Source organism: Anolis carolinensis, unplaced genomic scaffold, assembly GCF_035594765.1.
Source record: "Anolis carolinensis isolate JA03-04 unplaced genomic scaffold, rAnoCar3.1.pri scaffold_9, whole genome shotgun sequence".
Taxonomy (NCBI): Eukaryota; Metazoa; Chordata; class Lepidosauria; order Squamata; family Dactyloidae; genus Anolis; species Anolis carolinensis.
In genome coordinates, this window is record NW_026943820.1 from 26,826,141 (window position 1) to 26,852,655 (window position 26,515).

A 26,515-nucleotide genomic window follows, 5' to 3' on the forward strand; every position below is an offset into this window, starting at 1 on the left:
GAATTGCGGGAGTTTGAGTTCAAACATCTGGAGGGCCAAAGTTTGCCCATGCCTAGTCTATAACCTTACTCTGTTGAAATTTTCCAACCCAAAATTTTTATTTTATTTTATTTTATACTTCCTCAAACAGACAAGTGTTCTTTCTCTCACCTTGGACATTATTCCAGGTAAATAAAACCCACGTGCCTAGTTTCCAACAGACCTCACAACCTCTGAGGATGCCTGCCATAGATGTGGGTGAAATGTCAGGAAAGAATGCTTCTGGAACATGACCATATAGCCCAGAACACTTACAGCAACCCCAAGTTACGAAGTTGGAGATTCGTATTACTAATCGGAACAGGACCCTTCTGAATCTCCGAAATGAATCACTAATTATATTGCCATATAATGATATAGTACAATATAGTAATTTAATGCTTATATTGTACTGTGCTAATATATTGTATATGCATTTGATTTTGTAAGCCGCTCTGAGTCCCCTCTGGGGTGAGAAGATCAGGATATAAATGTAGTAAATAAATAAATAATCGGATTACAGCCGCTTTGCACACCTCTAACTACATAAGACAGGCTCCTCCTCGGGGCCATTTTCAGCCTTCCCAGTGGACAGAATGGGAGATAATTCATGAAACCTAATATGCTATTTGACTCAGTAAAAGGGTAGGGAAATTTATCATATACAGCTTTTTCATGTTCTATTCAAGCATTACAAAAATTGTGGACAAAACTAGGATTATAGAAAAGTATGGTTTATTTTATTGTAAAAGTGCTACAAAATATTACTGATGTAATAAATAAAGCTTCTCCCTGGCTCGGTCATCTAGTTGAAGTTCCAGCCTTTGGCCTTGGTTCCACAGTTGCCGTTCCAAGGAATATCCAGGACATCCCTCCATGCGGCTGATATTCACAGACATCCATCTTTCTTCTCTTTCCCCACAAAGTGCCACTGACTTTGGGCTCCGCTAGTTGTGCGTCACAGTAATCCTTCCTTTGGAAGAGCACAGGCATATATCCTACTCCAAGGAGCTTCTGCTTTTACCACACAGTCACTAGGAGCTGATCTGAGAGCATTGCGCTTAAAGCCTACCTGCCACTAGGTGTCTTTTTTTTGCAGTGAGAGTCCAGATATGTTTTGCTTTGGTTTTTAGGAAGACAACGTCCCCACTCGCATTATTTTGATCAGCATATTCACGCTGTTGTTCTTGATAGCATCCCGGCAAGCAGCGATCACTTGGGCCTTGGGTTTACCAACTGGGGAAAGAAGAAAAAGGAATGGTTGGTGCACTGTGCCTCTTTTTATATATCTAGTCTTTTTCACTTCCCAATTGAGACACGGGATCGAGGAGATTGAAATTCAATACAGTAGAGTCTCACTTATCCAACTTAAACGGGCCGGCAGAACGTTGGATAAGCGAATATGTTAGATAATAAGGAGAGATTAAGGAGAAGCCTATTAAACATCAAATTAGGTTATGATTTTACAAATTAAGCACCAAAACATGTTATACAACAAATTTGACAGAAAAAGTAGTTCAATATGCAGTAATGCTATGTAGTAATTACTGTATTTATGAATTTAGCACCAAAATATCACGATGTATTGAATACATTGACTACAAAAATGCGTTGGATAATCCAGAACCCCTGGTGGTGGCGCAGTGTGTTAAAACACTGAGCTGCTGAACTTGCAGACCAAAAGGTCCCAGGTTCAAATCCTGGAAGCAGAATGAGCGCCCACTGTTAGCCCCAGCTCCTGCCAACCTAGCACTTCGAAAACATGCAAATGTGAGTAGATCAATAGGTACCGCTCCGGCGGGAAGGTAACGGTGCTCCATGCACTCATGTTCCACTAAAAACTGTACAACCTGTAAATTATCCCTCGTCTCCCAACACAAGAACCAGAGCAGCTCATGCTACAAGCAAAGGCAAAACGCTATTGAAATAATTGTGTCTCATGCCAAAGTATCAGTACATGAACAGTGAAAGAGCTCTGCCCCCCATTAAATCCCCCACAATGCTCACCCCGCAGCTGGCCCGCTCGCTGGATGGCTTGGTTGATGGCCTTCAAGTTGTTCAATAGCTCCGTGTGATTGGAGCAGCGGATCTTGTACTGGGAGAGCAAATCCCGGTTGAGATCGTACAGCTCCACGTATCGTCTCTTCATATTTTTCCTGTGATAACAAACAACTGTTAGCAAATGTGGGAGCTGTAGTCCAAAACACCTGAAGGGCCTAAGTTTGCCCATGCTTGTTAGCAATGCTGGTCTGTTATCAATAAATATTTCCTTTATAGACTTAATTTTACCTTTGTCAACTTGATATAAACACAGGGTCTACTCCCATCCCAATTCACACTTCCAAGAATTTGCAGCACTTTATCAGTCACCTCGTGTTTACAATATTTATATGGTGCACTTTACCCAGTCTATTTCTACAACCTCTCCGTTTTAATCCATGTTTTTGTTAAGTTTTTGTCATTTATTTTTATTGGGTAATGTTTAAATTTTTATAATTGTGCATGTCTCTTGTCTAATGTTGTGTTTTATATTGTTATTGTTTTTATTTGGGCTTGGCCCCATGTAAGCAGCTCCGAGTCCCCTTTGGGGAGATAGAGGCGGGGTATAAAAATAAAGTTGTTGTTGTTGTTGTTGTTGTTATTATTATTATTATTATTATTACTACTACTACTACTACTAGCTTGGGCATCTACCATAGCCTGGGTTATTTGAAAAAGTCAATGTTTTAATTGTACAAAATGCATAAGGTTGTGGGTGAACTACAACTGACATCATGCCAGGTTAACCCCGAGAAACTCCCTCAGTACTTAAAAGTTGGTTATGTTGGGCATGTTTGCTCTAGATGCATCATCAGTTGAGTTCAGTGTGCTCTCTCTCTGTAGGGTAAGCTACAACTCCCACCATGGTGAGTCAGTCCCCTCCAATCCCTCCAGTAAGTCATGGGGATTCTGTGTGTCAGGTTCGGTCCAGGCCCATAATTGGTAGAGGTCACTCTATCTCTGGTTGTAGGTGAACTACAACTCCCAGAAAGGAAGATCAGTTCCCCACAAAACCCTACAATAATCAAATTTCAGCATATCAGGTATGTGTGCCAAGTTTGGTCCAGATCCATTGATGTTTGGATTCACAGTGCACTCTGGATGTTGGTAAACTACAACTTCCCAAAATCAAGGCAAATTTCCCCCAAAGACATCAAGTATTTTTTGATGGTCATGGGGTTTTGTGTGCCAAGTTAGTTCCAAGTCCACTGTTGGTGGAGTTCAGAGTGCTCTTAGATTGCAGGTGGACTATACATCCCAGCACCTACAACTCCTATAAATCATGGTGAATTCCCCCAAACCTCTCTAGTATTTTCAGTTGCTGATCAATTCCCCTGTTTGCTGCATTCCATAGAAAAGAATAGGAAAGGGTTAAGGGAGTGGCAGTGGGCGGGATAATGCAAATTCCACACCAATTAAGAGAGCCAAAATTATTGTTACTTGACTGTATCTGCCATGATTTGTTGTTCTGTTATGTACCATAACTAGAATAAACTGTTTACGAAAAAAATAAAAAAAATATCTTTGCTGTGTGCAATAGAAAAGAATAGGAAAGGGTTAAGGGAGTGGCAGTGGGCGAGGTCATGCAAATTTCACACCAATGGAGAGAGTCAAAATTATTGTTACTTGACTGTATCTGCCATTATTTGTTGTTCTGTTCTGTACCATAACTATAATAAACTGTTTACGAAAAAAGTAAAAATTCCTCTGTTTGCTGTGTGCAATAGAAAAGAATAGGAAAGGGTTAAGGGAGAGGCAGTGGGCGGGGTCATGCAAATTCCACACCAATGGAGAGTCAGAAACAATGGGATGGTTTTGGTGGAGGAAACACATAGTATCTAGGGTGAAATTGTCCCAATATGAAAGCCTTCACTTGGGTGGTGGGGAGGATGGTGTTTGTGGAGGACACTGGCAGGGCTCTTGGACATGTTTACGGCACTCACTATAACCTGAATTGTCATTGAAGAAGGAGCACTGGTGTCTCTTGAGTAGTGGGAGCTGGAGCCTACCTGTGTTAGTGGACACCCCAGCCACACACACACACACACTCATTTTATTATGTCTACAGATAATATACCTGGGATCACTTACAAAAAGGCCACAAGGGTTAGCGAGTGAGAAAACAGTAAAATGCCCTGGTCTAAAGCAGCTCCAAAACATTAATTAAAATGTCTCAACTAACAAATGCCTTGGCTCAAATGGCAGCTGCAAAGATGTGACTCACATGTCGCCCATGAGACGCGAATCCTCCGCCCGGACCAGGACGCTGCGGATGAGGTTGGAGCTGTCTGCCATGTTGGCCGTAAGCTTCTGGCAGACGGCATGAGAATTATCCACCTATGAGGAAGGAACAGGCCATATGTTATGATACAGAACAGGATCAGCCAGAAGGGCCAGCCGGCAATAAAGAGACTGGATATTAAAACGGTCCTGTAGCTCTCTCACCACAACAAGGGCCTTGCGCATCTCCTCGAAATACGCCGGGAAGTCGGCTTCAACCTGCAAGTCTTCAATGGCCCAGAAGGAGGCCATGGACTGGACAATGTCTCCAGCCAAGTCAACGTTGTCTGTGTTGATAGAGATCTAAGAGGCAAGGAAAAAAAGAAATAAAACACACACTAGGCAAATGTTTTATGTCACAATATCGACCATCGGTGGTTAGGAGTGGTCTTAAATCTGTAGTGTTGATGAGGATGAGCTGGTCTGGCCTTGGGCTTACAGAATGACCGAGACACCTCACATGACTGAAATACAAGGGCAATGGGCCCTCGGTATCTGCTGGGGTTTGGTTCCATGACCCTTCATAGATACCAAAACTCATCAATGATCACGTACCATTGTATACAATGGCGTAGTAAAATTCATATGGATTCCATATGTTCAACAGTGGAACTCCCTGCCTCAGAATGTGGTGAAGGCTCATTTTTGGAGGCTTTAAACAGAGGCTGGATGGCCGTCTGTTGGGGATGCTTTGATTGTTATAATGATATTGTTTTATTTTGTTTACATTGTTGAATTACTTTTTATGTAATTACATTTTAACTGTGTTGTTGGACATGGCCCCATGTAAACCGGGCCGAGTCTCTTCAGGGAGATGGAGGCGGGGTACAAAAATAAAGTTGTTGTTGTTGTTATTATTATTGTGTTTTTCCTGCATGACAGAAAAGAGTTGGACTAGATGGCCCTTGGGGTCTCTTCCAACTCTAGGATTCTATTAGCATCATCATGGTGTCTCCATCTGTGGAGGTTTCTAAACAGAGACTAGATGGCCATCTGTCGGGGCTGCTTTTATTGTGCTTTTCCTTCCTAGAAGAAGGAGGTTGGACTGGATGGCCCCAGGGTCTCTTCCAACTCTAGGATTCTATTAGCATAATCACTGTAATCATGGAGTCTCCATCTGTGGAGGTTTCTAAACAGAGACTAGATGGCCATCTGTCGGGGCTGCTTTTATTGTGCTTTTCCTTCCTAGAAGAAGGAGGTTGGACTGGATGGCCCCAGGGTCTCTTCCAACTCTAGGATTCTATTAGCATAATCACTGTAATCATGGAGTCTCCATCTGTGGAGGTTTCTAAACAGAGACTAGATGGCCATCTGTCGGGGCTGCTTTTATTGTGCTTTTCCTTCCTGGAAGAAGGAGGTTGGACTGGATGGCCCCAGGGGTCTCTTCCAACTCTAGGATTCTGTCATCATCATATCATTGTCATGGAGTCTCCTCCTCCGGAGGTTTCCAAGCAGAGTCTGGATGGCCATCTGTCGGGGGTGCTTTGGCAGAATAAGTTTGAACTGGATGGCCTTTGGAGTCTCCCAATTCTGTGATTCTATATGGATTTTGAGTCCAGTAATGAGTTGCAAATACTTTGACTAGCCCAGGTGCACTTTGGCTTGTCATCTGTGACACATTGCTGAACAAGAAAGAAGAGGAAAGAGTGCCTTCCCGTTAAGTGTTCCCTCTGAGGTCACATGGGTGAGATTACGAGATGCTTTAGTTCTTTACAAGCCTAGCTACAATACCCCAATGCAAACCAAAAAAAAAAAAGTGGCACCTCTCCGCCTGGCGTCATTTTGATCCACAGCTGTCCTGCGTCGCGCAAAGACGTGAAGCAGACCTCAAAGGACACGTTTTGGATCTCCAAGTCTTCTGGCAACAGGAAACTCTGCTTTAGCCACATGACGATCTTGAAACACAAACGCATGCCATGACCCTCTGGGAAGGCTATGTAGAAGCGTGTTGTCGAAGGCTTTCATGGCTGGAATCACTGGGTTGCTGTGAGTTTCTTTGGCTATATAGCCATGATTCAGTAGCATTATCTCCTGATGTTTCAACTGTATCTGTGGCTAATGGCATTCTCAGATGTTCTGTTGGCAGTGAAGCAAGTGGAGTGTGTGTGTACACACACACACACACACACACACACACACCAGTGGAATGTCCAAGGTGGGAGAAAGAACCCTTGTCTGTTTAAAGGAAGTGTGAATATTGCAATTGAGTAGCCATGAAGCTGCAAAGTCAATCAGTGAGTGTATACCCATAGAGATAGCCTGTTCTCTGTTGCCTGGAGGCATCCTCTGTGGGAAGTATTATGGACACTTCATTGTTAACTTCTTATAATCATAGTCCCTCTTAAAGTGCTCATGGACACCATCCTAAGAACTCTGGGAAAAGTGATGGTATTGTGTTGTGCTAGATATATATATATACAAATATTTTTATTATTATTACTATTATTATTTATACCCCACTTTATCTCAATACTATTCAAGTTTATGGTTCCCGTCCCCTTGATCTGGTCATGTAAGTGTGATTTATTGTTATAATTGTATTATTTTACTTTGTTTAATAATGTGTATTATGTTGTTATGTAATGTTTGTGTTGCTTTTATGACTGTAAACTGCCCTGAGTCCCATCCGGGAGATAGGGCGGTATATAAATAAAGTATTAGTATTATTATTATTATTTGCTCACTGCAACATTCACACTTGCTTCAAACAGAAAAGGGTTCTTTCTTCCACCCTGCACATTATTCCACAAATATATATACACTCCACTTGCCTCACTGCCAACACAACCTCTGATGATGCCAACCATAGGTGCAGCAAATGCCAGGAAAGAATGCTATGGGAACATGGACATACAGCTTGAAAAACTCACAGCAACCCTGTGTAGAAGCAGACAAACTGTGACTCATAGTCCACTTATAGCCTTTGGAATCCACTTTGTGGTCCTTGACACACACACCTGAACAGCTCCCAAAAATCCTCCTATTTTAGACACCATGGTCACCCCAAAAACTATTCCAAACACAGAAGTTCACATCACACAGGCCCCAAATAACCATCAAATACTTTTCTTGTAATCATAGTCCCTCTTAAAGTGCTCATGGATACCATTCCAAGAACTCTGGGAAAAGTGAAGGTATTGTGTTGTGCTAGGTATATATACAAAGAAAATTATTATTATTATTATTATTATTATTATTATTATTAATAATAATAATAATAATAATAATGATACCCCACTTTATCTCTCCCAAAGGAGATTTAACATAGAGGCATTAGCATAGAATTTAAAATATCCAAATATGCAAATATTAAAACAGGATTAAATATAGACAGTACTTTAAAAATTCCCAGTTAAAAACTATTAAAACATATTCAAAGCTACTAAGAGGCATTAATGGCTATTGACTCCCCACACAACGGTTGCTCACCCCACAAGAATAGCTGGGAGTTCCCACTTCAATAGGGCAGAGAATCCACACCGGGTTTGAATTGGAACTTTAAAAAGGTAAAACCTTCCCTCCAAAAATATTTTGCACCTTGGCCTTGAAATTCCAGATCAACATAAAGATTAGATGCACTGGTCAACTAACACAGAATATTTTCCTCTATAACAGAACTCTGTAGTAAAAAACGTATTGGAGACAAATATAAAGCCAAGGTGAGAAAAAGCCAAGACTCACCATTTGCACCCTCTCATTGAGGGTAAACCGTACAAAGCTTAAAGGCCCAGGAGCAGAATCAGGGCTACTCAGAGTGTACATGGAGAAGCGAGGAAGTTGCCTGGAGAGCTCAAAAACGTGGAACTGTGTGCTGAAAGAAACAGAGCAAACAGGTTCAACTCTATCATTTGCCTTATCATTAAGTGCATTGAAGCAAGCCACTATCTGTGCTATAACATTTAGGAAAGACATTCATTAATATCAGTTGCTGAAAAAATATCCTAGAAATTGCACTCAACTATATATTCATATCCATAATCGTTGCTTTGGGATGAGAGTGGGGGCAGAATGGTCCATGCTTGTACACATTGATTTTCTTTGTTTATTTTGCACTGTTTAACACTTGGGAGCGTCAAAGCCAATGGTATCACTGACCAAGGATACTTTAAGTACAATTAGTTGTGTGGGGGTCCACTTCTACCACAAACTGCGAGGGGATGCTGGTCCCCATCAGTCAATGGCTCGAATATTGTTTTGCCATCAGACTAACATTTATCACCTATTATTATTTATTTATTTATACCCTGCTTTATCTCTCCCAAAGGAGACTCAAAGCAGCTTAACATAAAAGCATTAGCATACAAAATTTAAAATATACAAATATGCAAACATTTAAATGTAATTAAATATAAACAGTATTAAAAATTCACAATTAAAAATTATAGTTAATAACCCTTATCTAACCATGATCATGTGAAGAGCTGGTGCAAAAATAATTCTTCCAGAGGCCTGGAAATACAGACAGTTATAGCATATAATTCTTACCCAGATTATAACAGACTTTTAAAATATTTTTTTAATTGTATTTTGTGTGAATGGCAAACAAAATTGAAAAAAATCAAGAACAAACAGTACAGTAACTAACAGAAACTGTACAATGACAACATCTAATCTTCACCTTTTTTAGTAATAATTTTGATTTGTTCGCTTAATTGCCTTTTCACAGAAATTTTGTACCAACCTGCAATATAACAGAATTGAGAGTATTTTGGAAAAGGCAAGGGGTAGAAAAAAAGAAGGCAACATTGTTATGTATGAGATGAAAAACTGAAGTGCACACCTCGTGAGACTGGATAAAGGTGCATACAAGTACCACTGATTTTCCTCTGCCCAGACCACATAAGTTAATTGATAGCAGAACATAGGAAAGGGTGTCTTCAACGCACATTAAGCCACTGTGTTATTTCAGGTCCAAATGGAATTATTATTATTATTATTATTATTATTATTATTATTATTATTATTATTATTATTATTATTATTATAATATTTCTTCCTCGCCTCTCCTCACAGCTCGAGGCGGGTTACAACACTGTTAAAACACATAATCATTTAAAAACACTCCATAGAATACACATATTAAAACATATTTCCACAAAATACACATTAAAATACACAAAAATTACACTATGTAACACGATTTTTGTTCCTGGGTTATAAATGTCATTTTGTAATTGGTTCTATCTGCAAAAACGTTGTTTGTGTGGGATATTCTGTTATAGCACATTTTGCTCTAGTTTTTCAATTAAGACCTCATAGAACCTCAACCAATTCAGACTAGTTTGTGGCCGCCACAAAAATGAAGTTTCCAAAGTATAACTCTTTTCAAAGTAAGGGCTGCACAATTAAACAGGAAATAACATTTTCAAACCAGGAACAGATTTTTTTTCAAATGTTGTTACATAGTGTTATCTGTATGAGTCCCCATCTTCCTTACCTGTTCCTGTAACCGACGAAGGCCTTGATGTTCAGCTCCACGGGGACGTCCTTGGGGGGAGTGAGGGGAACCTTGATGCAGCTCGAAAGGTTCTGCAGACTGGGGTGGATCACGTGGCTCTCACCTTCAAAGATCCCCTCGGCAAAGATGAGCACGGCTCTGATGATGGTGTCTTTACAAAAGGGGAGAAAAGGCTGGTCAGTGACTGGGCTTTCCTCGGCATGGTTTTCAAAATTAAATGGAAAAAAACTACCCCAACATTGTGTCAACACTATCCAGCTTCTGAATGGAAAAGGAGCAGATCTGCCCTGTTGTCACAGTTCTCATTTTTAGTATTGCAAGACCGTTCCAATGTGACACCATGCACATCTTTGTAAAGTTTTGAAATGTACACAATACTGCAAACACACACACAATCATTTTGTTACTGATTTAATATAATTTGTCCTCTCATTACTAATAATTCCATTTAGGACACTGTAAGAGTGCATAGAAAAGATTCAAAGAGATCTGTAGCTCACGCAAGGAAGGTTTCAACTTTCCATACTATGATGACAAGTCATTCTTTATCTATCATATTATTTATACTTAATTATGGTGCAAATACAGTAGAGTCTCATTTATCCAAGCTAAATGGGCCGGCAGAACCTTGGATAAGCGAATATGTTGGATAATAAGGAGGGATTAAGGAAAAGCCTATTAAACATCAAATTAGGTTATGATTTTACAAATTAAGCACCAAAACATGTTTTACAACAAATTTGACAGAAAAAGTAGTTCAATACACAGTAATGTTATGTTGTATTTATGAATTTAGCACCAAAATATCATGATATATTGAAAACATTGACTACAAAAATGGCTTGGATAATCCAGAACTTTGGATAAGTGAGACTCTACTGTATATATATTTCATTATCTATCATATTATTTATACTTAATTATGGTGCAAATACACCTAAACCTTTTGTGATCATATTTTTATGTTGTATTATTGGTATTACCTATATGTATATACATTTTTGTTTATACCTTGATCTTTTATTCATCATTTTCTTAACATTTAACTAATTTTTCATAATAAAAAGCCACACGTGCCTCCGAGCACGTATTTTCTCTATACCATTATCTTTAAACTCATATTCTTCGTTTAATCTCTATTTTGTGTATTGCATAGAACAATGTTTTAATATGCATCTTTTATAGAAATACATTTTAATATGTAAATCTGTGGTATTTTTACAACGTTTATATGTTTCAAATACTCTGTAACCCACCTTGAGCCACAAGGGAAGGCAGGTAAGATTATTATTATTATTATTATTATTATTATTATTATTATTATTATTATTATATTATAGCATTATATTAAACCATTTACACAATTTTCTTAATTTCTGTATGATTGTATTGGCTTCACCCTTTTTAACACATTTCTTTTTTGTCATTCATTTATTCTTTATTTCTTCTATGTTATCCTATTGTGTATTGTCCCCGTTACACTTGTTATACTTTGAAATTTAACCTGATCATATAGATAACTTTTCCAATTACCATAGTTCTTTTTTTCATCTTTCCACCCTCATGCTATTACTGCTCATCCTGCCAAGATCAAACTTTTGAACAATTCTTTTGTACTGATTCTAGTATTACCTAGTACTCCCATTAATAGCATATCTAAATTTACTTGCAGTGAGACTTTATATATCTTTTTCCATCATGATGACAAGCCATTCAATGCTACACGTATCTCACCATTGGATGTGGAAATGCGTAACTCGACGTGAGCAGATTCACTATCGGATCCCAGGTTGACCGAGAGCGCTGTCTGGAGCTGGGTATTGGCTGGGATCACTCCCTTTTGCCCGTCCGCCTCATTCACTTGAGTGTTCAGTTCCACTTGCTGTAAAACAGGAGATTGAGTGAGTCTGTTCCCATTTTAGAAGAGCTTAAACAAAGTAAGACTGAAATCAGATCACGAGCCCTTAACAGTCATCTAAGTGAAACTGCACTCTCTAACCCAGTGGCTTCCACCCTTTTATTTTATTTTATTTTATTTTTTGACCAGGGACCACTTGAACAGAGACCACTATGACCAGGGACTGCTTTCCAACATTGTATCAAAAGGGTCACAGGTCAGTTTTTGGTCAACTTTAGATTCAGTTTGGTTATTTGGGGTGCTGATTCAGAAAATTGCATTGGATAGACCAATGGCAATAATCTATATATATAAAAGAGTGATGGCATCACGGCGACCGACAAAACAACAAAACTACAGGTCCCCCAACCTCGAAATTTGACGACACAACCCATCATCCACGCCTCTAGGTTGATACAACAAAAAGAAAAGAAAAATAAAGTCCTAATTAGAGAGAGAGGAATAATTGCTTTTATCCAATTGCTGCCAGTTAGAAGGCTAAGCTCCTCCAGCTTCGTCTCCTAGCAACCCAATAAAAAATAATAAAAAACACTAAAAAATAATTAAAAACACTAAAAAATTAATACAATAAAATACCATAACAAAAATAACTAAAAATTAGATAAGAAAATAATAAAATATAATAAATAAAAAGATAACTTACAATAAAATTAATTAAAAAATACAAATAACGTCAAATAAAAATTACACAACAATTTTTAACCAATACCATCACCACTTTGCCACAGCAACGCGTGGCCGGGCACAGCTAGTAAATAATAACAGAGTCATTTCTAATCCTTGTACAGATTATCATCAGGTCTCCCTAAAAACCATATATTCAGATTTTTGTCAAAGACCAGATCTGAGCCCTCTTGTCTACTTCTCCCAACCTTTGCATTTTCTTCATAGTTCCGCAACTCAAGCAGCAGGTTCTGCTTCTTTTGGCTCAGCTCCCGAATTAGGTCCTGGTCCACACTTGTGTCCAACAGTTTCCCCTTCGACTCTTGGCTTCCCGGAAGGTATCCTCGCACTGGACAATAGGGAAGACAAAAAAGCTTGCTAGAAAAAGGCTTTTGCTGACCAAAGTGGAAGAACGCTGCGCCAAAACTTTACAGGGCCTACTAGGAAAGATTTGCACAATATACTCAAGGAACATCAAGCCAACATAAAACCCTTAGTGATGAATATAGGGTCTTACGGAAAACAAATAGAAAAAAAACTAGTAGAATAAAAACAAATGAAGCAGAATTATGAGATGTAATTATTCCCAGTTGGGCAGCGAAGCTCAGGTAGAATGGCTTACCTGCCCAAAGGCAGTGGTTCAATCAATAAAGCCAGTGGTCCAGTGAAATCAATAGGACGGGTTAATCACAGCAGTGATTTCAAGAGGAATTCAGGGCAACGTACTATACAACAACAGTATTTAATACGGTCCATAGACGCATCAGTAAACAAATAGTCATTTTGAATTCTCCCACTATGTTATAGCAGCACTGCAATAAAATGTGCTGTATTGTTTCTATTTCATTTCCTTCATGGGGGCATAGTCTTTGGAAGTGGGGAATTCCAGACAGTTTGCTTCTTAGCAGCTGTGAGGGAAATACGTTTAGTCTCGCCTTTGTAAAGAATCTGTGATATTTAATTGCTGTAAGGCTTTTTAGATATTCATATGTTTTGTCGTATTGTCGAAACTTTTCATGGCCGGATTAACTGAGCTGCTGTGAAAGTTTTGGGCTATACGGCTATGCTGCTGGAACATGGCAGTACAGCCCGAAAAACTCACAACAAAACAAAATTAAATAACATTTTTCAGGTTCAAAAAGTACTCATTACATGTTCCTTGGGAATACATGAATGCCCGTTTTCATGACATTGCTATATTTTGCAGATTTCAGAATGAAAACACATTGAATCTACAAAGGGTTCTGGATACTCTTACCCTCGCCATCAACTGAGCAGCAGATTAACTGGGTGTTGCCATCCATGCGATAATCCCCTTCTACTATTCCCGCAACCGAGGAAGCAAAGTTATCCTTGAAGATGACCTCTCCAGTACGATCACTGCGTGCATCAATCTGTAGTGCAGAGCATTTCTCAGGATAGAGCATCAAAATGGGAGCAGGAATGTTACTGTGCATCCTATACATGTCTACGAAGAAGGAGGTCCAGTAAAGCTAAAGGATGCTCACAAAACACACACAGAATTGGAGTGAAAGTCTTCAATATGCAATTCCCAAAGTGACAAACCATGCCAACAGAATATCTTGTCTAAAAAAGGATTCTGTATCTTTTAAAAAAAATCTAATTCTTACTGCTGCACAGAAAAACTCTTTGAAAATAGGGAAGTCCCTGCTTATAACTGCAAGTCAAGCAGGATTTTATGACACCTGGAACTTCATCTGGTTTAAGTTGTTAAACCTCCCACATGTTCATTCTTTGTAGTTCAACCATCATATTCTGTAACAAAATGTTCTGATTGCTAAAATAAAGAATATAAAACAAAATGCCTGTGCAGATCTGTTTGGAACATATTATTTCTACTTCTGGCTGTCACCGGTTTATGCAGCTGCAGAGGCCTAAGCAGTGTTAGAATAACTTGGAATAGCTGGTAAATACCTATCTGTATGGAGAAGATGGTAATGAATACCACAAAGAGAAGTTACTTAAATGACAGCTCTTCTTTAAGCTTACCTTCCCACTGGACCAGCCAGTGATAAGTTCGCACACTCCATCAGAGTTGATATCAAACGCATGGATGCTCATGGCTTGATTTTTAGACTACAAGACAAAATAAAAGCAGTGGGTCATTTCCTAGAACAGTAATACTTTGAGTTAACACAAAACACTGCTTGTGTGTCAAAGTGAAACTCCTGCCAAACAATGGTCTTAACTCAAAATGCTCTTCAGTTGGAATACTCTTAAGTCAAAGTTCCACTGTACTAACTTAGGGATCGAATGTTGGAAGACATAGTGTAGAAAGCAAGCCAAGAGACTAGACTGTGATCCAAAAATCTCTGCCTCAAACCCTAAGTTCTGCCTTAAGATTACAGAAAGCTACCAGCAAGGTAGTAGGACCCAGAAAAAGCAAATGATTTTCTTACATGGTAAATGACATAGTTCATCTCTTGGGTGCTCTAATATAGATCACAAGAATAGTGTAAAAGCTTCAGACTTCCCAAACACACTTCTCTACCCAGTCCTAAACAAAATGACACATTCAAAACAATACTTCCATTTCCACCATGAACATCAGCTACACACACTGGAATGCAAGATTAAAGCAAAGATGAATGAGTCATATGTATCCACAGGATAGTTTTTGGAATCCAGGACCACATGTAGATGCCAAAGATGACATTCTCCACATAGCAAATAATTTGTATTAATATATACAAGAGCTGGATGACCCATATGGTTTTAGCCATCTCCCTTCTTGGATTTTTAGGTTCGTACTCACTTTGATTCTCCAATAGCGGGACGTCCGGTTGTAAATGCCGACGGTTCCATTAGAAAGGGCATAGCCAAAGTGGCTGCTGCACATCGAGGTTAGGGATGTGACTGTCTAGAAAAGAAACAGATCCAGGTTATCCACTCCTGCAACCAAAAACAGACAACAGTCCCAAAATCAAATAGTTTCTTAGCTTCATCTCAGCCTATCAGGGATGGAAGGTTTTTCTATCAATTAATCATGCTGCTACTACAGTAGAGTCTCACTTATCCAATATAAACGGGCCAGCAGAACATTGGATAAGCGAAATGTTAGATAATAAGGAGGAATTAAGGAAAAGCCTATTAAACGTCAAATTGCGTTATGATTTTACAAATTAAGAACCAAAACATCATGTTTTACAACAAATCAACAGGTAAAGCAGTTCAATACATGGTAACGTTATGTAGTAATTACTGTATTTATGAATGCAGCACCAAAACATTGCAATGTATTGAAAACATTGACTACAAAAACACTGACTACGAAAAGGCAGACTATGTTGGATAATCCAGAACATTGGATAAGCGAGACTCTACTTACTTTTAAAATACTTAACTTTCAAAGGCATAGGCATGGAATTAATTATGCACCAGCACTTGAATTTGTTTTGATCATTAGAAGTGAATGAAAACAACACTCTTTCCAAATACATAAGATTCTCTATAACATTCTATTTAGAAGGACTCTGGTTCTACTGAGTACAACATAAATCAAGTTGTAGAGAATCTTATGTATTGGGAAAAAGTGTTGTTTTGCTTTTGACACAAGCGCCTGTTAGTAGATAGTAGGGTTCTTTTGTTAACCAAAAAAACCCCAATCCACATCTGTTTTGGTGAAGACGGTGAAACACAAGAATATTTGAATGTTTTGCAAAGGAAACACAAGGTGTGGTTCTCAATATATCTGAACCCCTGCTTGGATCAGGCAGGTTTCCCACTATCGTGCCAGCCTTTGGAGAATGGAGCCAATAAAGGCCAGGATGGGAATGTCTCATCCTCCGTATCCCACATGACTGTGCTCAAGTATGACCTCAAGCAAAATAACTCAAAAGGGCTACACATCAAAAAAGATCAGTAAAGTAATTGTAAGAATTCTTAAACAGAGCCAAATGGCTCCCAGGAAAGAAAAGTCAAGGTGTTCCCAGAATTAATGTTTGTCTAATTTGAAGAATCATAGAATCATAGAGTTGGAAGAGACCTCACGGGCCATCCAGTCTAACCCCCTGCCAAGAAGCAGGAAAATCGCATTCAAAGCATCCCCGACAGATGGCCATCCAGACTCTGTTTAAAAGCTTCCAAAGAAGGAGCCTCCACCACAGTACAGTGGAGAGTTCCACTGCTGAACAGCTCTCCGTTAGGAAGTTCCTAATGTTCAAGTGGAATCGCCGTTCCTGTAGTTTGAAGCCGTTGTTCTCCATCCTAGTCTCCAGGGCAGCAGAAAACGAGTTTGCTCCCTCCTCCCTATGACTTCCCCTCACATATTTATACATGGCTATCATGTCTCCACTTAGCCCTCTCTTCTGTAGGCTAAACATGCCCAGTTCCTTTAACCGCTCCTCACTGGACTTGTTCTCCAGACCCTTGATCATTTTAGTCACCCTCCGCTGGACACATTCCAGCCTGTCAACATCTCCCTTCAACTGCAGTTCCCAGAATTGAACACACTGTGATTCCAGGTGTGGTCTGACCACTATATAAGGACCGTCTAATATTCCAAAATTGTGACAGACAACTGTGCTGTTCACCTGCCTCTCTGCTCTTTGGAAAGCAGAGAGATCGTATACTTTGGAGTGTCAGATCTGCAATGGAAAGCAGGATTCTGGACACGTGCCTCCTTTTCTCACGGGAAGAGGAAGGAGTGCAATTTTGGAGTCATGATACATTTTGCAGGGAGTCAGTTTCTGACCCTTGGTATTGTTCTTAGGGGGGAAAGATGCGTTTTGGCATTTTAGACATTTTGGAAGTATTGGAAAAGTGGCAGATCTGAAAGGAAGCAGGGTCTGGCCTAAGAGATGTTCTTCTCCAGGAGACAGTGGGAGAAATGGTGATATATGCATGAGGATGAATGAATGTTATAGTGCAATGTGAATGTGGAATAAAAATGTAATTCCCTTTTATTTGTTAGCCAATGTAACTGTAAGTTGTTTGTAGATTCAATGTAATTACATAGAATCTATATGTCTGCATGTCCAATGTTGTTCTTTGTACAAGTGTAAAAATTCTGTATACCCTCTTACACTAAAAATGGATTAAAAGAACATTTGTTTAAAAAGTATTCATGACAACCATGGATGAAATCTTTCAGAAAATCTCCCCCACTCCTTTCCAGGCCATAAACAACACCAACACAGGTAAATTTGGCCAAGAAGGCTGGCAACAGGTTCTGTTAATAGCAACCATGGGCTAATTTGCAAGGCTGATAGTAATCTTGTTTGCCTGAGGCTAGGGACAGTTACAGCCGCTTTCTTTTCATCCAACCCAAGTGATTCATCCGGCGTTTGGATCAGTGCCAAGATGCAATAATGGATGGACTGAGGCCAATAAAACAGGAGACTCAGACCAGACAGATGGAAGCACTTGCCCGGTGAGTGATGTTCTGGCTGTTCTAGAGAGTGAGGCTCTGCTTCCAATACAGTAGATGTGGTTGAGGGTTTTGCTGTGCTCTTGGATATCATATTGTTACTGGAGAGCCCAGTTCTGACTGTTGCTCAGAGCACCTTATATTAACCTAGTATGTCAGTCTTGCTCTGGTAACCTCTTACTGGGATTATGTGATCTATTGTATGCAGGCCTGCCTTTAATAATGGCCCACAAACTTCTGCTCATTCCAAATAGGACAATACATGCCTTACAACCAGAAATATAAGTTCTTTGGATCATGCTCTTATTTGAAAATTGATATCTATGCAATGGAAGGTGATGCTTCCAAGAGACTCAGCCCATTTTGCCAGCTATTGTCACCGACTGTACAGTGAGCAGGAAGCAAGGTATGTTTTCTTCCAGATTCTGGTCAACTACAATGCCTTCTTCTTATACTTTAATAGCTGCTTTGTAAGTGGTTTAGCATCTAAGCCTTTTAACCCACTTCCCAACAGCAGGCTTCCTGACATAAGATACATCTCAGATTCCCTTTAAGCCTTTTGCTTGTCTTCCTTCTAAACAATTTAACAGAGACATGGAGAATAGAAATGGAACATGGCCATACAGCCCGGAAAACATACAACAACCCTGTGATCCCAGCCATGAAAGTCTTCGACAACACAGAAATGGGGAGGTTTGCTTGCCTTTAGAATAAAGGTAAAATGACCCTCTATCTATACACATAATACATGTATGTGAAAACATGTATGTGTGTATGTGGCTGGGGTGTCCATTTACACAGACAGCCTCCCACTTTCACTAACAGCTATAGCTCCCACTACTCAGGAGACACCAATGGCCCTCCCTGTAATGGCACCGAAGGTTATAGTAAGTGCCGTGAACATGTCCAAAAGCCCTGCCAATATCCTTCACAAATGCCATACTGCTCCCACCCAAGTGAAAGCTTTCATACAGGGACAATTTCACCCTAGAATTTCTGTTTTTCCTTCATCACAGACATTCCAGTGTTCCTTACTTTCTCCATTGGTGTGGAATTTGCATGATCCCACCCACTGCCTCTCCCATAACACTTTCCTACTCTTTTCTATGGCACACAGCAAACAGAGGAATTGATCAGCAACTGAACATACTGCATTAGAGAGGTTTGGGCCGAATTCACCATGATTTATAGGAGCTGTAGGGACTGGGCTGTACAGTTCACCTGCAACCTAAGAGCACTCTGAAATCCAGCAATGATGGGCCTGGAATTAACTTGGCACAAAACCCCCATGACCAATATACTAGAGGTATTATCCTTGAGTCCCCTCCGGGGTTGAAAAAGGCAGGATAAAAGGGATGTAAATAAATAAATAAATAATACTGTTCATTTTGGCATAATATTTCATCACAATGCATAGATGAACAGCATTTATGCTATAGTATTTACCTTGTTTTGCCACATAATCCTCTAAGATCTACCCATCCCAGCCTGTCCCAAAGCCCACAGTTGGCACATAATGAAACAGTGCTTAGAATGAACAAATTGTGACTCTTGTTCTGAGTCTCAGATCTCAATGGAGCTCACATAAATTCAGTCCTAATTACACCAATCTTTCTTCACCTCAAGATAATTTAGGTGTGTGAAGGAGTCATTTTGCAGGCTGCTATTTGTTAAGTAATTGTGTTTCAGAAAAACTAGCAAGTCAACTAGAAATCTACCTGTAGTTCCAGATCTATATGCCACCCACCCATTCTGGAAATGGCTTTTCTTCATACAACATGTCTCCACCCTTTCAGTGCTAACTCCGACATTCTACACAATCCTTGCAGTTTAGAGCAGGGCTTCTTAAACATTTTCCAGTCTGGATTCTTCTTCTGCAGTTAATACTTCTGCATTCATGAGCTAGGAAAAGAATCACTGCAAAAACTCCTAGTTTGAATGAATTATTCAGATCAATATTTAGCTCCCATACATCCTTCCAGGTTGAGTTCAGCAACAGAACTGAAAAAGGGAAAAGGGCTGAAGAGAAATCTTATCGTCCCACTGTAGAACTTTCAAACAAATTGAACAAGACACATCTATCCGAAGGCTCTGATGTAGAATCAAAAAAATTCACAATAACTTCGCAATATTTATCTCATGTTAGGACCCAAATTAAATCCTTTGTTAGATTAGTATTCATTGATACAGAAGGATAAAAACTTTACCTCGGTTTCTGACATTTCTGCCACAATCTCATCTTCTTTAAAAACTCTGATGTCAAAATCTTCAGAACCAACAAGCAGCTGCACAGGGGGAAAAGCACAACTTTTAATACACCGTGTCACATTTCAATCTGTGCACTAGTGACAGGTTTTGTACAGGTCCCTGTTTCTTTTTCACATCTTAAATGACAAAGTAACAAACTGCAAATCAATTTCAAACACGCATTGCAGGGCTGAGAAACAGGTGGAGAGCACGTTTATGCTCTTTTTAGACAACCCTCACCGTCAAGGAATCCAGCCTTAATCCTTCTCTAACACCACAGTCCGCAGCATAATGTGTGAACACATACTAAAGACCACAACTTTTTTGATCATGGAGGTTCTGAAAGATATTGCAGAAGCTACTGCAGCCAACGTCTGGGAGCTGTTGGCTTAACGTTAGAATAATTCAGGCAGATTAACGAGTGAAAATGCAAAAGCAATTCAGTGTTAATGATGTGGGAAACCAATTTCTGGGGAGCCTTCTCTGTTGAGCCTGAACCTCAGGTTTTACAACTATTGTCACAGGTTTCTAACAATCAGGCTGTGCAGGAGAGGAATAAGTGCATGCAATATATGTCTTCAGATGAAAAGGATATGCTCCTTTTGCCTCAGGAGAGATGAGTGGGGAGCCCTGCCCTCAGACACACTACTTTTCCACTGGTGTTGCCTGTATTCTTGCCTTGAGATAGGGCTGGGCTGGGAAAGGCCTGCGGACAAGCACTCCAAAGCAACGCCGCTAGGGGTGACCCCAACCCCATATATCAAGCAAACGCTGCGTTAGAGTGAGAAGCTAAGTCTGAGTTCTCTTGTTCCTGGTTCAAGTCAAGCTTTGATTTTGATTTAATATATCCTGGAAGTTTTCTGTTTCTGTTAATATACTCCTGTTCAAGCCTTACTAGCTATATCTTCCTGATTGTGGATTTATGCTGTCTCTGTGATTCCTGGCTGTTCCTGGACTTTTGATACCTTTGGAACTTTATGACACATTTGAATTATTGTTTGGTTTCCACTTTTTGGTAAAACCTTTTGGATTATAGATCTTCCTTTCTTATTCCTGATTTTACATGCTTTTTACAGTAATCAGTTTGCTTATATTCTTGGATTCTTCTGTGGTACAGTGGTCATAGGTGTTTCCAGGCCTGGAGTGCAACATAAATATTGCAATAGAAGACCTTTCAAAACACTTACTAAAAACAATCCCAAGACATCTATCTTCTCCAAACTTAACAGGCAACTGGTTCAGCTCTCCCACAACCTTTTCCACAAAACAAAAAAAGTTATAGTTTTGCAAAGAGACTTGACAATAAGAATCCTGCTGGGTCGAACTGAAAAGTCTATCTATTCTAACATTTTGTCCCAATGGCCAGATGGTAGGATATGAGTGCAATCAAACCTTCAGCACATTATTGCTATTGAAAGAACAACTTGCACTTCCTAAGTGTCCAGAGAGAGCAGATACCATGACAGCTTAAGACTGAAAAAGTTCAGTACACTGCATGAATATACAATATTAGCTACAGATCCAGTAATTCCAGCTCTTAAGCATTTTAAGTTTCTAATGTTGTTAAAGTAAGCATATACAAATATTAGCCAGCAGCCATTTACCTCTTTTTTCCCATCTGCATCAAAGTCACACAACGCCAACGAACGAACGTTGTCACCAGTGACCTGTAATTGCAGTTTGGAAAATAGCAATCAGTATTTCTTCACGATTAGTGTCAAAACTTTCAGCTGCAAAGATATGAGAATTAACAGCACATTTTAAATGTTGTTCAATACTCTGCAGGCAGCAACAATATGACTACTGTACAGAATGCTGGCTAAAAACAATTTTGAATTGACCAAAGGCTGGATGCAAAGGCAAACATGAAGAGAAATTACTCTTTAAACCTCCTTAACCCAGTATAATTCTAAGAGGGGGCTCATATACTGGCCCACCCTGAGTCCCATTCTTGAGATAAAAGGAGATATAAATGCAGTATTAAAAGAAAAGGAGCTTATGGCTCCAAGATGTAAAGGCTTTACTGAAAATCTATCTCGCTCTTTCTTGCTCTCTCTCTTTTTTCTGAGCACATGGCAAGCCCCTGGGTTTTCCATTTTGTTCTTTATTGGTACAAAGAGATGTGAAACATCACAATAAACGATAAATTGATTTGTGAGATAAAATACAAAAAGGGGTTTAAAAAAGGAATGATTTTGAGGCCATTTGGGGTGAATTCTTAGAATCTATATTCGTCAAAGAAAAAAGAATAAAACCAAATCAACATACATTAGCATTTTTGAGAAGAGGTCACTACAGGACTTATTAATATTAAAGGTGAATAAATGTCCCGTGGTGGTGGGTACATGTAGAGATTACATGTATAAAAATATATGGTTGTTTACCTGATTTACTGTATGTTCTGTATTAATGTTACTTGTGTGTGATTTGTATAATTTATTTACTATGAATAAATTAAAAATTTTACAACAGAAATGCTTTTTCCATTTTTAAATTACACAACACTCCTTGTTTGTAGGACAGGGAGCTTCTGTCCCTTCCTTCCTCTGCAGGAAAGGTTCTCACCAAGAAGATTGCTTTCCCAAGACTCTCATAGACATGAGACTCACCTTCATCAAAAAGAATTGTAAAGGTTTCATCACCACAACCCATTCTTCCCTCATATTTGCTCAGCCGCAAAATTCTTGAGTGGCACGAGGCAAGTCCAAGCACTTCATCTTTTCACTCACCGTCCAAAAAAGGTCTTTCCCTTCATGATTAAAGCCCTGCAAGGAGCAGTTTCCACCAATAATAGCAAGCGGGGAAGGCATGTCTCCTAACGTCCCAAGCACAATTGTGTTTGCTCCATCTGGAACCTATAAAAAGGGAAAAAAAGATAAACCTGGTCAATTAGTCCTCCTGCAAACAACCAACACAGAAGGACACAAAGCCATTTAAATGAAACAGTTTGGACATTGCTCATCAATGAGAATGTGGAAATGGTATATCATGGTTGTAAAGCAAATATCTATTTGATTCAGTCCAAACAGACATTATAGCATGTATAGTTCGAGAGGTTTTGCAGGAGGATAACACAGAAGAAAATAAAGAGAAATGGGTGACTTATATAGAATGGATAGAAAATGGTGAAGCCAATATAAATATTGTACAAAGATTAAGAAAATTGTGTTCATGATTAAAGATAAAGATATAGAGGAAAATGTGGTAGGTGTATGGGGAGGTTGGGCGGGGGGAGAAGAACAAATGTGAAAAAATAACTTTGTAAAAGAGATGAATAAATAATATAGAAATACTAAATTACTTACAATGTGTATAAGCAATAGCTGTCTGTTACCTATTCACAGACTGTGTTATTATGTACTTAATAAACATATATATTTAAAATATTATCATTGCAAAGAAAGTGGTAAGATCTTCTTCCTAAATCACAGAACACACTTTTCAGAAATCCAAAAAGGCTATAAAACTAATATCTGATAGCTGCTGCAGGGAAAGTGCAATGCAACTAAAACTGGGCAAGTTGAGTAGCCGCTTCTGCGTGAGAATTGCATCCTAAAAGTCTGGCATAGGACCAGCTAAAGATAAAAAAATTCTCTTATTTCACAGTACCATAAAATTATAATAATGTATTCAATGTATGTAAGCACCGAGAACCAGCCTAGTGGTGCAGTGTAGTCATTAGACTATGACTCTATCTAGACATTTTCTCAGCCTCAGAAGAAGGCAAAGACTCTCTGAACAAATCTTGCCAAGAAAACTTGGTCATGGTTTGGCCTTAATGTTGCCATAAATTGCAAACAAGCTGAAAGTACACAACAACACTTTAAATGCTACAATATTGCAGCTGCTTTAATGTCAATTGCAGTGTGAGTATGGGGATCTTTTTTAAAAATTGGGGTAGCTTTTTTACTGAAGAAATATCCTGGATTTTACACTCTTTGTCATATAGCGAACTGCCCTAAATTCAGGAGCATTTTGTGGGCTAGCTTTCCATAGTTTCTTATGAACATGCTTATGAATTTCAATGGCTTTTCTATGTAGTCTGACAAGATGTCTGACAGAGTGGTCCAGTAATTCTGTGTTCTCAAATAATATTCTGTGTCCAGGTTGCTTGGGAATGACTATGCGACAAAGAGATGAAAAAAACAATTCAGATTAACATACCCCTGCATAAAACAAGTCTGCATTGTTGTGCACGTCATACGCTAATAAACTGGTTCTGGTGCCAACAAGAAGGGAGTCACAGCCAAGGTCAGGGTTCAGCACCCCTGCAGTCAAACAACTGACAGCCTCATTGATGTTCAGGAGAGAGATATCCGCATCCTGGGTGCTCAGCACCAAACGGTTTGCATTGACACGCTGGCTACGTGCATGAGGATTGTGAATGAAAACCTGCAAACAGAAGACAAAGGGGAGAAGAAGCAGCAACATTTTTTTTTCAAATGTTGTTACATAGTGTAATATGCCAACGCAATGTGGGCTCCCACTCACTCATAACCATCCTCCTCCTATTTGCAAGTTTCTGACATAGAAATATTTATTTCCATTTTATTGATTTATTGGAGCCCCGGTGGCAAAGTGTGTTAAAGCGCTGAGCTGCTGAACTTGCAGACCGAAAGGTGCCAGGTTCAAATCCCGGGAGCGGCTTGAGCGCCCGCTGTTAGCTCCAGCTCCTGCCAACCTAGCAGTTCGAAAACATGCAAATGTGAGTAGATCAATAGGTACTGCTCCGGCAGGAAGGTAACAGCGCTCCATGCAGTCATGCCAGTGGCCACATGACCTTGGAGGTGTCTATGAACAACACCAGCTCTTCGGCTTGGAAATGGAGATGAGCAGCAACCCACAGAGTTGGTCACGACTAGACTTAATGTCAGAGGAAAACCTTTACCTACATAATAATAATAATAACAACAACAACAACTTTATTGTCGTATCCTGCCCCATCTCCCCGAAGTGACTCGGGGCGGCTGACATGGGGACCAAGCCCAAGTACAGCATAAAATACAATATCAAAATGCATTTAAATCATGTAAACATATAAAATACATTACCTTACCAACTTTATCTATAGATTAACTTTTTATTGATGTATTTACTAATTTATGTATTTACTTTATATTGATTTATTTACTAGCTATGTATACGTTAAGGAACCCTGGTGGCGAAGTGTGTTAAAGCACTGAGCTGCTGAACTTGCAGACCGAAAGGTCACAGGTTCAAATCCTGGGAGCGGAGTGAGCGCCCGCTGTTAGCTCCAGCTTCTGCCAACCTAGCAGTTCAAAAAGATGCCAATGTGCCTTGATCTGGTCATGTAAGTGTGATTTATTGTTATAATTGTATTATTTTACTTAGTTTAATAATGTGTATTATGTTGTTCTGTAATGTTTGTGTTTGCTTTTATGACTGTAAACCGCCCTGAGTCCCATCCGGGAGATAGGGCGGTATATAAATAAAGTTTTATTATTATTATTATTATTATTAATAATAATAATATGAGTAGATCAATAGGTACCGCTCCGGCGGGAAGGTAATGGCGCTCCATGCAGCCATGCCAGTGGCCACATGACCTTGGAGGTGTCTACGGACAACGCCGGCTCTTCGGCTTAGAAATGGAGATGAGCACCAACCCCCAGAGTCAGACACGACTGGACTTAACATCAGGGGAAAATCTTTACCTTATGTATACATTTACTTTAGATTGCTTTATTTACCAACTTTTATCTATACTTTTGCTTTCCACTTATTTACTTGTTGCCATTTATTGATTCACTATCTTTGTTGTTGTTCTGCTCTAGCACTCTGGGCTCTAATTTTCCAATGAGTCTCTCATAATGGAGTCCCAATCCATTCAACACAGTTTGTGCCACAAAACACAACAAAGTTTCTGGAGAATGACAACTCCGTTCAAAGTGAGGGCTGCACCATTAAACAGGAATAAGCCTTTCAAACCAGGAACAGGGCATTAGGTGGAAATGTGGTTGCTCTCTCGCAACCGGAGAAGGCCCAAAGGAAGCCTGACCAGGACAAGGCCCTGTCAAGGCAGGCAGGCAAGGCTTACTACGAGGCCTACCTTTCCGGCCTGGGTGGCCGCCGTGAGGCAGGGGTGGACCCCGTCGTACTTGCCCAGGGCCACCATCCGGGGAAGGATTTTGTGGCTCAGCTTCAGCGTGAAGACCGGCACCAACATCGCAACCAACGCGCTCCTTTCTCGCTGTGAGGCCTACACATCCAGGCGCCAAGATGGCGGCCGACCGGGTTTCGTTGCCATGGGAACAGCAGCCGCTCTGTGATTTGCCTAGCTCAGTGCAGCCCTCTCTTTCAGAACCTGGGACTTCAACTCCCAGAAGCCTCGGCTGCCTTGGCCAAAGGCGAGGGATTCTGGGAGGTGTAGTCCGAAATACCTTCCACTCTTAAAGGGCACGTGTTTCCCAAACTGTGTTTTAAACCTCATTTCCTGAACATTGGCCAAGGCAGCTGAGACTTGTGAGAGTTGCTGTTGTTG

At 39.8% G+C, this 26,515-nt stretch overlaps 1 protein-coding gene across 1 annotated transcript; it reads right to left on the minus strand.

Annotated features, from left to right (window-relative positions):
• Positions 1 to 736: 736 nt before the first annotated feature.
• bbs2 (Bardet-Biedl syndrome 2) lies at positions 737 to 26,279 on the minus strand. The gene is made up of 17 exons (XM_003228581.4): positions 26,084 to 26,279; positions 24,178 to 24,405; positions 22,743 to 22,868; positions 21,618 to 21,680; positions 19,974 to 20,051; positions 15,154 to 15,258; positions 14,388 to 14,474; positions 13,636 to 13,771; positions 12,587 to 12,726; positions 11,531 to 11,678; positions 9,776 to 9,947; positions 8,020 to 8,149; positions 6,102 to 6,233; positions 4,504 to 4,641; positions 4,283 to 4,395; positions 2,026 to 2,174; positions 737 to 1,254 (listed from the first exon to the last, which is right to left on the minus strand). The coding sequence occupies exons 1-17, from the start codon at positions 26,198 to 26,200 to the stop codon at positions 1,148 to 1,150; spliced, it is 2,169 nt and encodes a 722-aa protein (XP_003228629.2). The 5' UTR covers positions 26,201 to 26,279; the 3' UTR covers positions 737 to 1,147.
• Between the last annotated feature and the right edge of the window lie 236 nt (positions 26,280 to 26,515).